Source organism: Myotis davidii, unplaced genomic scaffold, assembly GCF_000327345.1.
Source record: "Myotis davidii unplaced genomic scaffold, ASM32734v1 scaffold49, whole genome shotgun sequence".
NCBI lineage: Eukaryota > Metazoa > Chordata > Mammalia > Chiroptera > Vespertilionidae > Myotis > Myotis davidii.
Window position 1 is genome coordinate 3,322,407 of NW_006300375.1, and position 14,344 is coordinate 3,336,750.

Below are 14,344 nucleotides of genomic sequence, written 5' to 3' on the forward strand. Positions count from 1 at the left end.
CACCAGAGGAACCACAGGCAGTTCTTTTTTTTTTTTTTTTATTCTGGGATTTATTTACCTTCTATAGCTGTCACTGGAGCTGAGAGCCAGTTCCAGGTCTGAGACCGTTGCCGGCTGAAAGCAGGCATCTGGGTTTGTTTAGATTCTATAATTGAAACTCTGTTGCCATCACTGGCCGCTCTAAGCTCTGAGGTCGTGCTGGCTGAAAGGTACCTGGGGTTTGTTTAGGTTCTATAATTGCAACATTGTTGCATCTGGAGCTCAGAGCTGGGCTGCGGCAGGCGGGGAACCTTGACTTCCTCCATCACTGGAGCAAGCAAGCCTCCTGTTCGCTTCAGCTGCCTGGCTGCTGGCCGCCATCTTGGCTGGCAGTTAATTTGCATATTTCGCTGATTAACCAATGGGAACAGAACGGTAGCGAAGTTATGGTTAATTACCATGTTTCTCTATTATTAGATAGGATTACTTTAAAAGTAATATAATTATTTAAAAAAGTAACCTAAGTACTTTATAAAAATAATAGTATTACTTTTCAAATATAGCTTATTTATTTCATGTTTTGGTTTTGTTCAGAGTTGCCTTACACCTCCAACTAGGAGATATTGTGACTAGTTACCGTAATAACCGGCAAATTGAGATTATTGTCATCTTAGAGAAAAATACATTACCCCCCCACACTAAATGGAGAGAAATCTATTGAGACTGCAGAATATATTTCCACAGAGAGAATATGGACTCTTATTTTTGTGTATGTGTGTTTTATTTCTTTTAAACAGTGGTTAATTACATCTGTTTTCAAAGACACGAAAGAAAATGAATTCTAAAGGGGTTTCTAATCTTATGATAACTTTCAAAATTTTATTTACAGGTTTTTAAGTGCAGTATTATCGGTTCACAAACATTAATAGTAAAAAACTACTAAAATGATTTCTTTTTTACCATACCGATCTGTTCTATTATCAATCAATAACACTTTTTAAAGTTATGCTGGTATTTGAACAAGTTCTTATTTATTGTTTCTTCAAGTACCTATCCTATGGCTTGGTAATACTAATTACAGGGAGAGAGATAGATAGTGGCTGTGCTCTCTTGCCTATGAGCCTCACAAAGGAGGGGAAGCTAAAAACTTATGGAAGCGATGTTGCCAAGGGTTAGCTTCATCTTTACAATGAAGATGAATGGCATACAAGACCATTATTCGCTACTGCACACTCTCAATGTACAACATATAGCTGCTTATCTTTCTCCCCTGAAGACATCTTTAATGTCTTTATAGAGAGTACAGTGATTCTCAGCCTGGGGCAATTTTGTTCCTTAAGAGACATTTGAAACATTTATTATTGTCACAACTGGGGGTGGGGGTGGGGGGAGTGTTACTGGCATGTAGTATGTAGAGGCCAAAGATGCTGCTAAACATCCTATACTGCATAGGACATTGCCCACAACAAAGAATGATCTGGTAAAAATGTCATTTATTTAAAGTTTATTTGCACCTAGCTGATGTTACTCAGTAGTTGTGCGTCCACCCATGAACCAGGAGGTCAAGGTTCTGATTCCCAGTCAGGGCACATGCATGGGTTGTGGGCTCAGTCCTCAGTGAGGGGTATGCAGGAGGCAGCCAATCAAAGATTCTCGCTCAGCATTGGTTTCCATCTCTCTCTCTCCCTTCCTCTCTGAAATCAATAAAATATATATATTTTAAAAATATGGGCAATAAAAACATTTTTTAAAAAGTTTATTAGCCAGGTAGATCTTTTTTTTCCCTAAGCATTAAAAAATTACCCTAGAAACATAATTTGAGAGAATAGATTATATATATTTTAGAATATATACATATATATATATATGTATGTATTTGAACTAAATTCTTCAGATTTATAATCCTCTCATTCTTTAGAGCACCTATAATGTTTCTGGTTTTGTAGGTAGTGTATTAATCAATGTCTTTATTTATAGTCCCTGAGCTCCAGATAGATTATATTTTTAGAATATATACATATATATATATATGTATGTATTTGAACTAAATTCTTCAGATTTATAATCCTCTCATTCTTTAGAGCACCTATAATGTTTCTGGTTTTGTAGGTAGTGTATTAATCAATGTCTTTATTTATAGTACATAATGCGAAGTACAGACTATGCATCCTGAACTAATCTTCACCAACTCTGAATTATATTGTAGTCTCTATACCACAGGAAGGAGATCAGACTTCACACAGAAAGGAGCAAGACATTAATGGTTCAAAGCACAGCTGCCTTTATACCAATTAGCTATATTGGTTTCACTGCAAAGAACTAAATATCCTGGATCAATTAAAGTGATGTTGAGGTTTATCGTTTTGTACCCTGATCAATTAATCTATTCAGGAGGTCATGTTCTTAGATGTCATCTTAGGCTGAAATAAAAGAGGGAGCCTTGAGTTGGATGGATTTTATCATGGATAACCTGGGTCTTTAATACAGAGCTTGATAATCTGTCCTGCAGAAGAAAACACAAGCAGTCCATAGTCCAGTAATAAATATGCAGGAATCCTGGATGACACTAAATATGGAGATTGTATATGCTAAGTTACTGTGGTTTGAATAGGTGAAATGACAACCTACAAGGTCAAATTAAGTCTAGTATGGGAAAACCTCATAGTTTGAATAAATCAAATGAATTTAGGAGTAAAAGTTTGATTTAAATCTTTTAAAATGATTAATTTTTATCATTTGAATAAAAATGTTAATTCTATGTAAACGAACATACTCCGTTATAAATAATCTAGAGGCCTGGTGCATGAATTCATGCACTGGTGGAGTCCCTTACCCTGGCTGGCGATCAGGGCTGTCTTGCTTAGTCTCAATCGGGGCCAACGGGGGTTGGCTGGCCAGGGAGGAACCGCCACAGGAGGGCTCCAGGACTTGTCCCACTCATCTTGCCCAGTCCTGAATGGCTGGACCCTAGCAGCAAGCTAACCTACCCTGATTGGTCAGAAACTTAGCATATTAGGCTTTTATATATCTAGATGTGAGCATATGTGTCTGTGTCCATTTGAAACCAGTGTTCACCAGTAGCACCCATGCTCAGCTGAGTCCAAGCTGTAGAACCTGCTGGTAGTAACAAAATGCTGAGGTTGTGCTAGGAAAACAGGGTTGAACTGGTTCCTGCATGTGCCTGGATTCTCTTCTCATAAGATGGCAGAAAAACTGACAGGTCTTGGCTTTTAAAGATGGTTTAGTCATGCATGTGCAACCCATCTGTTGCATGCATAAGGGATTTCCTTCTCTGCTCAGCCCTCCAGCCACAGATAGGGTTGCTGGTCCTCTCCCCACCCCCTTTCTTTCATTCTTCCTCTCCCGCCGGGAGCGTACAGACTCTGCATACCAAGTGCATCTGATGCTATGCTGGGGACCTCCTTCCATGGCCAATGATGTGAGCCAGAAATGCAGCAGCCGAGTTTTCTTTTGCTGCCTTTCAGTATGGTTTGATTCAACGATTTAAAAACAAAACAGTCAATCTGATAATAAAAATATTTACACAATTCCGTTTTAACTAATCTTGAATGTTGACCTTGATGACCTTCAAACTACTACCCTGTGAAATGAAGCTCCCTGTGTCACCTGGATGAACCTCCCTTAGCAGGGGCTTCAGATTCATTCATTAATTCTCTCTTTCTTCTCATAAGGTTTAGCAGCAAACCCTGTAGCCTCAGTGATTGCAGTGAGGGAGAACAGTGGGAAGTCTCTCTCAATATATTAGCACTTCCCCTCCCTCCTACCTTTGTTCACTGCACATATCCTCCAGGTTTGACCTCCCATACTTCAGTTCTCCTGTTTTTAAAATGCTGATCGCAGTTAATACCCGGTTTTGAGGTTGAATGTACAATTTCAAGTCACAAAATTGCATATACAAAGCATTGTTGTTCAAGATGTTTTACAGCCTGTTGACATAACTATTTTGGCGAGCTGGTGTTCTTATAGGAAACTAATATTTATATACATATTTTTGAGACACCTAAAGGAAAGATCAAGGTGAAGGAAGAAAAGGGTGGACTTTTCTAATCAATTGTTTATGATTTTAAATACATTCTAATGTGAACTTATGAGCCAAATAAGCAATTATTGTTCTTAACAATTTTCTTTTGCTTTTCACATAGATTTATGAGAAATACCAAGATTTGTATACTGTGGAACCAAATAATGCACGCCAGCTGGTGGAAATTGCAGCCAGGGATATTGAAAAACTTCTAAGCAACAGATCTAAAGCCCTGGTGGTGAGTTTAAATTGGGTTTGCTCATTTGGTTATTTTCCATTACTTATTATTTCTCATGTTTTAGTTGGAGGCTTTCTTTAGTATGCTTTCTTCACCACGGAAACTGTTCGTCTAATATGTGCATGAAGGTGAGATATCATGGTTTCATTATGAATTCAACATAATCCGCTTACTTCTAATTATTAGTTTGTTAGGTGATTTTAATACATAGGAATAGTGTATTTAATTTGTACATGGCTGTATTTATACATATGTAAGTCATGATGTGTCATAATAATGTTTAAATTTATTGTGCAACATAAAACCCACGAATATTGCCAGCACCCTTAACTCTGCCTTCTTAGAACTCTCCTGTCCCCTTACCTTGCCTCCCTGCCAGGGGTGGCCAATACTCTAGATATTTGATTACTTATTTCTTTGTTTTAAAAAATAGTTGTGCTTTACATACATGTTTTGTTAAACAACATATTTGCTAGTTTGCTTTCTTTTTAGCTTTATCAAAATCATGTAGTAGTATATGTAGTTCTCAATGACTTTCTCCCATTATTTTTGTACTAGAGGTCCAGTGCATGAAATTTGTGCATTCCAGGAGCCCTCAGGGGATGTCCGCCTGCAGGTTTAGGCCCACCAAGGGGTCCTTAGGTCTGTCTCAGAAGTGGGAGAGGCTCCCGCAACCACTGTTGCACTCACCAGCTGTGAGCCCAGCTTCTGGCTGAGCAGCGCTCCTGTGGGAGTGCACTGACCATTACAAGGCAGCTCCTGCATTGAGCGTCCGCCCCCTGGTGGTCAGTGTGCATCATAGCGACCAGTTGTTCCACTGTTTGGTCGATTTGCATATGAGCCTTTTATTATATAGGATGATTTATCTGGAGGCTTTTACTTAGATTTAATTCATTTTAGCCACAGTTAAATATTATTTTATGAGGATAGATCTCAAATTTTCATTTATTCTCTGTTGGTAAATTATTATTTGGCGCTGCTACATTTCTTGAACAAATTTCCTGGTACCACATGCAAGGATATCTGAAGGGTCAATAGTGGAATTATTAGACTGTAGGGTATTCACAAAGTTAGCTTTATAAGAATACGACAATTGCTTTTCAAAATAGTTTCATCAATTTAGATTAACACTAGCAATATATTTTTAGTATCAAGGTTATCAACATAAAATACCCTTGGGAATATATAATAGATGTAAATCTATGAAAAACATGTAAATTGAACTGGTTGTTTTCTCAAAAATCTACTAAAAAAATTCCCTATGAGTTTCTAGAATTCAGTTGTTTGTTTTTTAAAGAAAATGAACAACTGAAAGGATTTTTTTCTTTTTTTAGTGGAGTGATTATAATTTCTATGATAAACTTTATTATGGCTGCACATATACTGATTTTATGTATTTGAACATTAAATTTTTAATTCTGGCTTTTATAGTCTGTTGATTAAACATGAAGTCATAACTTATTTCATTGCTTCATGCTGAGCTTACACTGAGAGGCCAGATTATTATGACCACCTGACGTTTGTAGGCAAATTAGCTATAATTTTGCGCTGAAGTTGCTAGAGGGCCAGACCATTATAAATAGGGAAGCAGGTTATATACATACGTATATATATCCCACGTTCAAAGGCTGTTAAATCACATTGTTTACCCATATCTTCAGAAAAAAAAATCACTTTTACTGTTGTGATAAACAACCTGCTTGTCCCTCTAGCAACTTCAGCATGAAATTATAGCTAATTTGCCTACAAATGTAAGTTGGTCATAATAATCTGGCCACTCAGTGTATGTTTGACTCAAAACCATTTCAACCAGTATCTTTCTTCAATTTCAGTATTTATTTTGACATTTTATCCATGCTTATATTGTGCTGTTATCTTTTGATCTGCTCCAACAACCAACTTTAGAAAGAGCTGAAAGAGAAACCAATGTAAAAATATTGTAGTTGCTTTTGCTATAAAACCAACCTCTTTTATAGCAAAACAGATTTTGCACTTAAGTCGTTTTTGGTTTTGTTTTGAGAGTATATAAAAACAGGTTATGATTCTGATGAGTGATATGCTTTGGGCTGTTACAGAATCCTATGAAATAGGCACATTAAACATCTGTTCATTCTTGTTTTATAAATGAGGAAACTCATAAAGGTCTAGAATTCTTGTCCAAGAGTTGTATAGATAGCATGAGGTTGTGATGGAATTTAACTTCAGGAAATCTGTCCATGAATCCAGCTTTTTTCCCCTCTAACTTTACACTGGTAATTTCAGCCATTTTATTTTCAAGATATATTTACTAAGTGAGTATTTTTCTATTTTCCTTGCTATGCCTATGCCTCACAAACTGGCTCAATATGGTAATTATTCTGCTAACATTGTTGGATTATTCTTAAGCAATCTCAAGTCAAAAAAGAAACAATCATTTAACATTGTTATTAACATTTATTTCAGCCTACACTAGGCAGAAATATCTGCAATTGTTAATGAACAGTTCATAGGAAAAAGCTTTTGAAAGAAATAATCCAACCTCCTCCAATGGTGCCTCCTGAAAGATGGAGGTGAATTAAATAAGTGGTCTTATTGTTCACCAACCAGCACAGACAAGGGGATCTGCTGAGTTAATGAAGGTCTCTAGACATTTTGCTCAAAGAAAATAGGATCAAGGTTATAATAAACACATTTTTCTAGTGACTCATTTCCAATTATGGCATATAGTGTCTCCCTCTGGCTGTCTTGGTAACTTTAATTAAAGCTGCTCTAATCTATTATGAAGCTTTAAATACTGTAACATGCGCCACCTCCCTCTTAATTCAACCTTGATATTTAGTTTATGATTAGATAATGAAAAAGAGAGAATAACAAATGTTTTCAACTGACTGTTAAAACAGTATCCCCCCCTGTAGATTATTGTTGATTAACCAAATTGTTTTATTTTTAGCTACTAAACCAGTAGTTCTCTATTTTTCATGTTTGTCATTGATATGAAGTTTGCTAAAAATGCAGATTCCTGGCCTTTATCTACAAAGGGTTTAACAATCAATCAATCAATCAATCAATAAATAAATATCAGAAAACCAGGTCTAAAGAAGTGATAAAGAGATTCAGAAAGAAATATAAAATTTTTAGAAACTCAGAGAATTTAAAATGTATTTGGGTTTTAGGAATCATTGATTTACTTTTATAAAAACAGATTCACTAGAATATATTGGAATGGAATAAAGACTACAGTGTTAAAGAGTGTTTGGGGCCCTAACTGGTTTGGCTCAGTGGATAGAGCATCAGCTTGTGGACTCAAGGGCCCCAGGTTCGATTCCGGTCAAGGCATGTACCTGGGTTGCAGGCACATCCTCAGTAGGGGGTGTGCAGGAGGCAGCTGATCAATGTTTCTCTCTCATCGATGTTTCTAACTCTCTATCCCTCTCCCTTCCTCTCTGTAAAAAATCAATAAAATATATTTAAAAAAGAGTTTTTGGGAAGTAAGAAATTGGCATGCTTAAGAAGTTTGGTAGGACAGTGAAAGAGAAATGTGGAGAACTACTATAGACTTTTTTTTTTCAGAATGGAGGACATGTAAACATGCTAATAGACAGAAAGGAAGGAATCTATTAAATGTAAAACTAAGAAAAAACACACACTTCGATGTTGAAGGATAATTCCAGAAAGCACATACACCAATATTAGAGTAACGAATTTATCTTTGAGAAGGTGGTGGTATCTTTCACTTGACACAGAATGGATAGTAAATATGAATAGAGATAATTAAATTTGCAGATACATGAAATTAGAAGTCACACTGGATGACCACTTTTCTCGTGGTAAATTAGAAGTCTTATATGCAAAGAATGGGTGTCTTGAGGACCGTATTAAAGATTTGGGGAAGCGAAGCAAGAAAAAGTGAAAGGAGTCTTGTATAGGTAAGTGGAGAAAAGTGTGTGTCATGAAAATTAGCCCTAAATCTATCTTAAGGGTATAGATTTATCCAGATTGAATAGAAGAAAAAATTCCTTTGGGAGAAGTATGGAATATTGTGTTATTTCTGTTTTCACAGAGAAAAATGTGCTTACCCTTCTCCTTAATTTTAGTATACATGTTCTTGAGAGGACTGCTAGGATTGCTTATATATTTAATTCCCCTTATCTGAGTGGTAAAGGTACTAGCTAATCTACTATTATTTTGTCAAATGTAGATTACTTTTATTTATTTGGATTAGCTACATGCTCTGGATGCGAACAATAAAGTGCTGAGGTAGAGATGCCTGTCTGATGGCTGAGCAATGAAAGGTGGCTTCATTGGGCACAAGCTTACACACAAATCAAAACAGAGATGAGCCTTACCTGATGGAGCTGGTCTGGGACTCGATCCAATAGGGCACGCTGCCAGGGGCAAAGCCAGCTCAGCACAAACTATCAGATGGGAACTGAAGCGTAGGGTGCAAGTGGCAGCCAGAAGTGTGGCATTGTAGCGAGATGTTCTGGAAACCTCCAAACAATGCAGGATGGCACCCCAAGACAGGAGCAAGTCAGCGATGAACACCCACCAATGCTAGAGTGTACCAACACACAGTCATCGTGAGAAAGGGGTGTCCACTACCAGCTTTCTCACAGTGTCATTGTGGAAATTACCACCTGGGAGTTGGGAAGTGCCATCAAGATGGCATCAGGAGGAAAAACTCAGAGAGTGAGTTTACCACACTCCTCACACAGAGACCCCTGAAATTTCTCAACCTGGAGCAGTACCGAGCTAGTATTGGAAGTACAAATGAATTTTAAAATTAGATTTTCACTTTAACCTGAATTAGATATTTTAATTAATTAGCTGAGATTATTTTTAGGTATAAAAGTTAGTGTTGCTTAGGACAGTTATGGAACCTGTAAGGCTTAAAGTTGTGTTCAAATACTAATAGACAAGCCAGCTAAAGGGTGATTTGTACAGATGACAGGTTTATTTTCCTCCATGTCACAGAAATCTGAAGGTAGGGAGCTGGAAAGATTTCCAGAAGTCCCATTCTGTTACTTCTGTGTGCATTTCACTAAGACTTGCCTGCAAGGGGGGAATGAGAAATAGAGTTTTTGCCTCGCTGTACAAAATTGTTGTACCCTTAGGTAAAATTTTGATCCAGCCAGCTGGTGTCTGTGTCAAGACCTTTACAAGATTTAATGTGAGTTTTAAGGAAGAAAGTCTAGAGCAAATCCATTTTAAGAAACATAGGAAAGAAAAACATTGCTTTGTAAAACAAGACAAAACAAAACAAACATCCAACAACCATAGAGTTCTGCCCTGGCTGGTTTGGCTCAGTTGGTTGAGCATCCTTCCATGCACCAAGAGGTCACCAGTTCAATTCCCAGTTAGGGCATGTGTCCAGGTTGCAGGATCGATCCCAGTAGGTGGCATGCAGGAGGCAGCCAATATATGTTTCTCTCCCTCTCCCTTCCTCTCTCTCCAAAAATCAATAAAAACATATTTAAAACACACACACACACACACACACACACACACACACACACACACACACACACCCCACACACACGAGTTCCATTCCTTTAATACGATTACATGCATAATCGGATCAGCTTTTTCTATGGAGGATTGGGACAGTATTAATAGTAGAAGACTGAAAAAGACTCTTGAATCCATTTTAGATTGAGTTTGGCAGAGTAAATATTATAAACATCAAGGATACTTAAGAATTAGTCACCAGTAGTTGAAATATTTGAAATCATGAACTATGATAGGTAGGGTATGGTAATGGCCAAGAATTATGAGTACAAGAAAGAAGACAATTGTATGTGAATAAAGTATAGGTTTATAGGGAACAGTGGGGAAACAAGAAATTGTGGTACATGATGGGGATTTAAGAAACTAAGAGTTCTGGGTGATAATAAGGTTGTGGCATGAATGAGTGAGCAGGTTTTTTGAATGGAAAAGAGTGAAAGCTTTTGAAGTTTTAATGATAAGGAGCAAATTCATAATTAGCATTTATTGAATGTCTGCTATGACCCAAACAATTTTTGCTAGGCTCTATTCATATATTTCTAACACAATTTCTGCTCTGAAAAATAGGTATAATTGATCACATTTTAAAGATGAGAAAATGAAGGCCCAAGTAATTAAACATTTGTCCAATTTTACACAGCTAGCAAGTACTTCAAACCCACGTATGTATATATACAAGGTACTTGGTGTTTCCTGTGTGGCCTTTACTAGTTTAAAAACCTCCCACATTAGCTCCTTTAATCTTCACAGTACATCTACTGAAATTCAGATAAATTTAAGTTCTTGACCAAGTCTTATATGGAGTGAGAGATTTGGGCTTGAATTCTTGTTTTAAGGCGATCTAGCTTTTAGCTTTATGCAGCTTTAGCTCTATGACATCTCAGTAATCTGAGCCAAAATATATTTTGTCATTTGTTCAACCAATCAGATCTCTTTGTACAGGTGACATGTAACTGTTATAACTAAGTAAGGCACCCTAATTATGCCTTTTACTGGGTCCCATAGTACCATTGGATTGAAGTCCTATAAAAGGGCATCTTCAGCTGCTTGGTTTGCCCTGAGGCATCTAACACCTACTTGGAGCATAGTTCAGCACTAAATAAAACACAGTCTACATAACCTGGTTTCACAATAGAATTCCTCTTGATTTCTGAAATCCAACTTTCACAGAGTACACAGATCTCTCAGTAAGATATTTTTTGTTTCTTGGTGGGTGTTTTTTTGTTTTTTGCTAATGCTTATAAGGCAACTATTTACATGCACAACCTCCAAACTCAGTATTTTTTTTTTTACAGTGTTATATCTGGGAGTCTTGATTTAAATTTTAAATAGAATTAGTAGAACATCAGCATCATGTGTAGATGCTTTGAAGAAAAGGCCCGGTGCCAGCCTAGGAAATGTACATGTTTTCCACTGGCACTGAGAGGCCAAGCCAGGTCTACAACACCTGCACTTAACAGTCCTACTCACTGTTTCACTAGACAGTGACTGTAGCACTTTACCGTCTACTATGAAAGCTTCTTACACTTAGTGCTACACCTTTGCATTTGATAAGTATATATATTTTACTGTTTTAGTTAGAATTTCAAAAGTTGGTTGGGGGTGTAGATTGATACAAATACATGATTTTTTTTTCCATTTACCATCATAAATTATAGGCTACCAGAATTTTCGCTCAAAACATCTGATTTTTTTTGTGTGTGTGTGTGGCTTAAATGGGAGATGCCTGTATTTCTTGATATCGTTTGTTAATGTGTTAAATGGAAATCTCTACACATACCACCACATTTCCTCTCTCAGGTTACACACTTTAGTGGCATATTTATGGATTTTTAAATCTATCATGATAATGATAGGACTTTGGGCCCAAGCAGAAGAGATGATGAAACATTAAGTGCTGCTTAGGATCTCTTAAATTACTAAGAAGGAAACAACAGATCCATATAACTATGACTATGCTGCAACTCTCTACCACACTCCACATTTTAATTTTTATAACACTCTGTTTTGATTTATATATTATTTAAACGTTTGTAGTAAAGTGTTTTTAAACAACACCTTCTGTTGTAAATTGCTTAGTGCTAAGAGTACTTTCTCCCTCCCCCATTCCATGAAGTAGTATCTGCACTAAATGACTGTATGAACATAGACAGTTTTGGAAAAAGCTAGGTACCAAATATATCTTGAAGATGGAGAGCACAATTAATAGTATAGTGCACCTAATTTTTTAATGGAAAGTATCCAGATAAGAAAAGGTTCCGGGCAGCAATTATAGTATCTTTCTAATAAAATAAATAAATCCCTTTTAGAAATGTGATTCTTATAGTCCTGAGTTGACAATAGGTTCAGAAAGCGATATTTAAAGTGCCACCAAGAGTGTTACTGTGTTGGCAATTTGATAAAGATAATGTATGCTCTGATAACACAGCACTTGCAAAAATTAGGGTAAAAGGGAGTGATGGGTTTGTTGATTGCATTGAGTACAATGGGAATTAGGTGAAGTGACTTGCAAAATGAAAATGTGAGGCCCTTTTAAAAAGCGATTAAGACTTTCAAGATTGCAGTAGCAGAGCCTTAAACCAACTGTGGGCCCATCCGAGCGAAGGGCCCTATCTAACTGCGGAAGTGACACCCATAAGGCTGGCCAGCCCTTGCTCGCAGTTGGTTAGTGGCAGATCTGGAATGGGACTTGGGATTATGAACTACTCATCCAGTGCTCTTTCTATCACGATAGTCATTGAACTTTACCAGGTGGCTTGAGAGTCTATGAAACCTATGACAATTGTTAAAAAGATACTCCCAAATGAGCCCAAAATCCATATTTCATTCCACTTCTATTTTTTAAAAATTGCAAATTTGTCCCAGTAGGACTGTAGCAATGCTCTGATCTAAATGTGCTAGTAAGTGGTGTTTTGTATGAAAATCAGTAGAGAGAAATGGTGCTAATCCAAGGCCAGCCACTTCGACTTACCTAATGGAATCTTTAGCTAGAACTCCATAGCATGCCATAAAATGGAGATGATCTGATCAAGTAGAGTTTGCTAAGGATAAGCACTGTTGAAACCATTTTAGAGATGAACTTCAAGTAGTGTTCTGATTCCTAAATGTTCTTCACTCTATTTATTTATTTTTAATTTTTAAATATTTTTTAAATCCTCACTCAAGGATATGTTTATTGTTTTATTTTGAGAGAGAGGAAGGGGGAGAGAGAGAAAGAGAAATATTGATGTGAGAGAGAAACATTGATCGGTTACCTCTCATACACGCCCCAGCCTGGGACCAAACCTGCAAGCTGGGCATGGGCTCTGACTGGGAATTGAACCCTCACACTTTCACTGTCCAGGAAAAAGCTCCAACCAGCCGAGCCACCCCGACCAGGGCTTAACTTAATTTTCAATCTATTGAGGTTTAGTTTTTCCTTTTCCTCATTACCCACTGATTGTCCTGCCACATAATTACAAAAATTCTAAGTCTTCTTCAATGTATTCATTTTCTAACTTTTACTGAGTATCACGCAGGCTGAAGCCCTGTGTGAGATACCCAGTCACACAGCCTTTTTTTTATTTTTTTATTTTGTGTATACCCAGGAATTCTTTTGAATCTATTCTTCATAGTTTTTTAGAGCTTATAAAATTAAGAACTGCTTTTAGATGATCTCAAAGATGAGCTCCCCATGCCTTCCTTAACATACCCTGGCACAATTTGCCATTAAAATAGAATGCCCTGTTTATTTGATTAAAATATCAGAGAATCATAAATCTTGAAGGAATTTTGGGAATTTGTTTTTCTGACTTCCTCTCAGGCAGGTGAATGTTTAAACCACCAAGGATAGGGAGTTGCCAAGCAGCCATTCTTGTCAGACATTGTGTTAAATGCTTTACATGTCTTATCGAATTTAACCTTCAGAACAACCTTCTGAGGTAGGTGTGTTATTGGGCCTGAAGATCAGAGTTCTATTGAGATATAATTGACCTGCGGCACTGTATAAGTTTAAGGTGTACATCATAATGATTTGACTTACGTAGATCATGAAATGATTACCATAGTAGGTTTAGTTAACATCTATCATCTCATATAGATACAAACAACAATACACATCTTTACATATGGGAAAACTTTTAGTTATTAGAATAAATCATATAAATGGAATGGCGGAGTCAAAAGCAGAATGACATTATTTATATTTTTCTTTTAAGGAAATTATCTTTATTCTTTCTACTAGCTCTTTCTCTGCCTTCTCTTCATTTGTAAACAACAGGACTTCTGAAAAAATTAGGTATGAATGACCTGGTTGCATTTAGCCCAGTGTAATAAGTTAAATATGGTTCTGTAAGCAGGACTTAATTTTAAATGACAGGTATATTTTTAATTATTATAATAATGTCAAAAACTCATACTGTTTTCTACGGATTAGTGCCTTTGTTTTATTTATTTATTTATTTTTGGCAACATAATCAGTTCAAAATTAACAAGCTGGCTGGCTCAAACATCTGCCTTCCAGATTTATTCAAAAGAACATACAGCCTGAGAGTTGCAGCTCCTGATTCCACATGCCCGCACCTATGCTCTGACTTGCATGGTTTATTGCAGCCACGGGCAGC

The 14,344-nt window shown here is 36.8% G+C and overlaps 1 protein-coding gene across 1 annotated transcript in view; it reads left to right on the forward strand.

The window, feature by feature from the left end:
• The window catches only part of CACNA2D1 (calcium voltage-gated channel auxiliary subunit alpha2delta 1), a 319,906-nt gene that overhangs the window by 17,912 nt on the left and 287,650 nt on the right, over positions 1-14,344 (forward strand). The window contains exon 3 of the mRNA XM_015572696.1: positions 4,143-4,259. Within this exon, the coding sequence (XP_015428182.1) occupies positions 4,143-4,259 (117 nt within the window). The remainder of the gene's footprint in view (positions 1-4,142; positions 4,260-14,344) is intronic.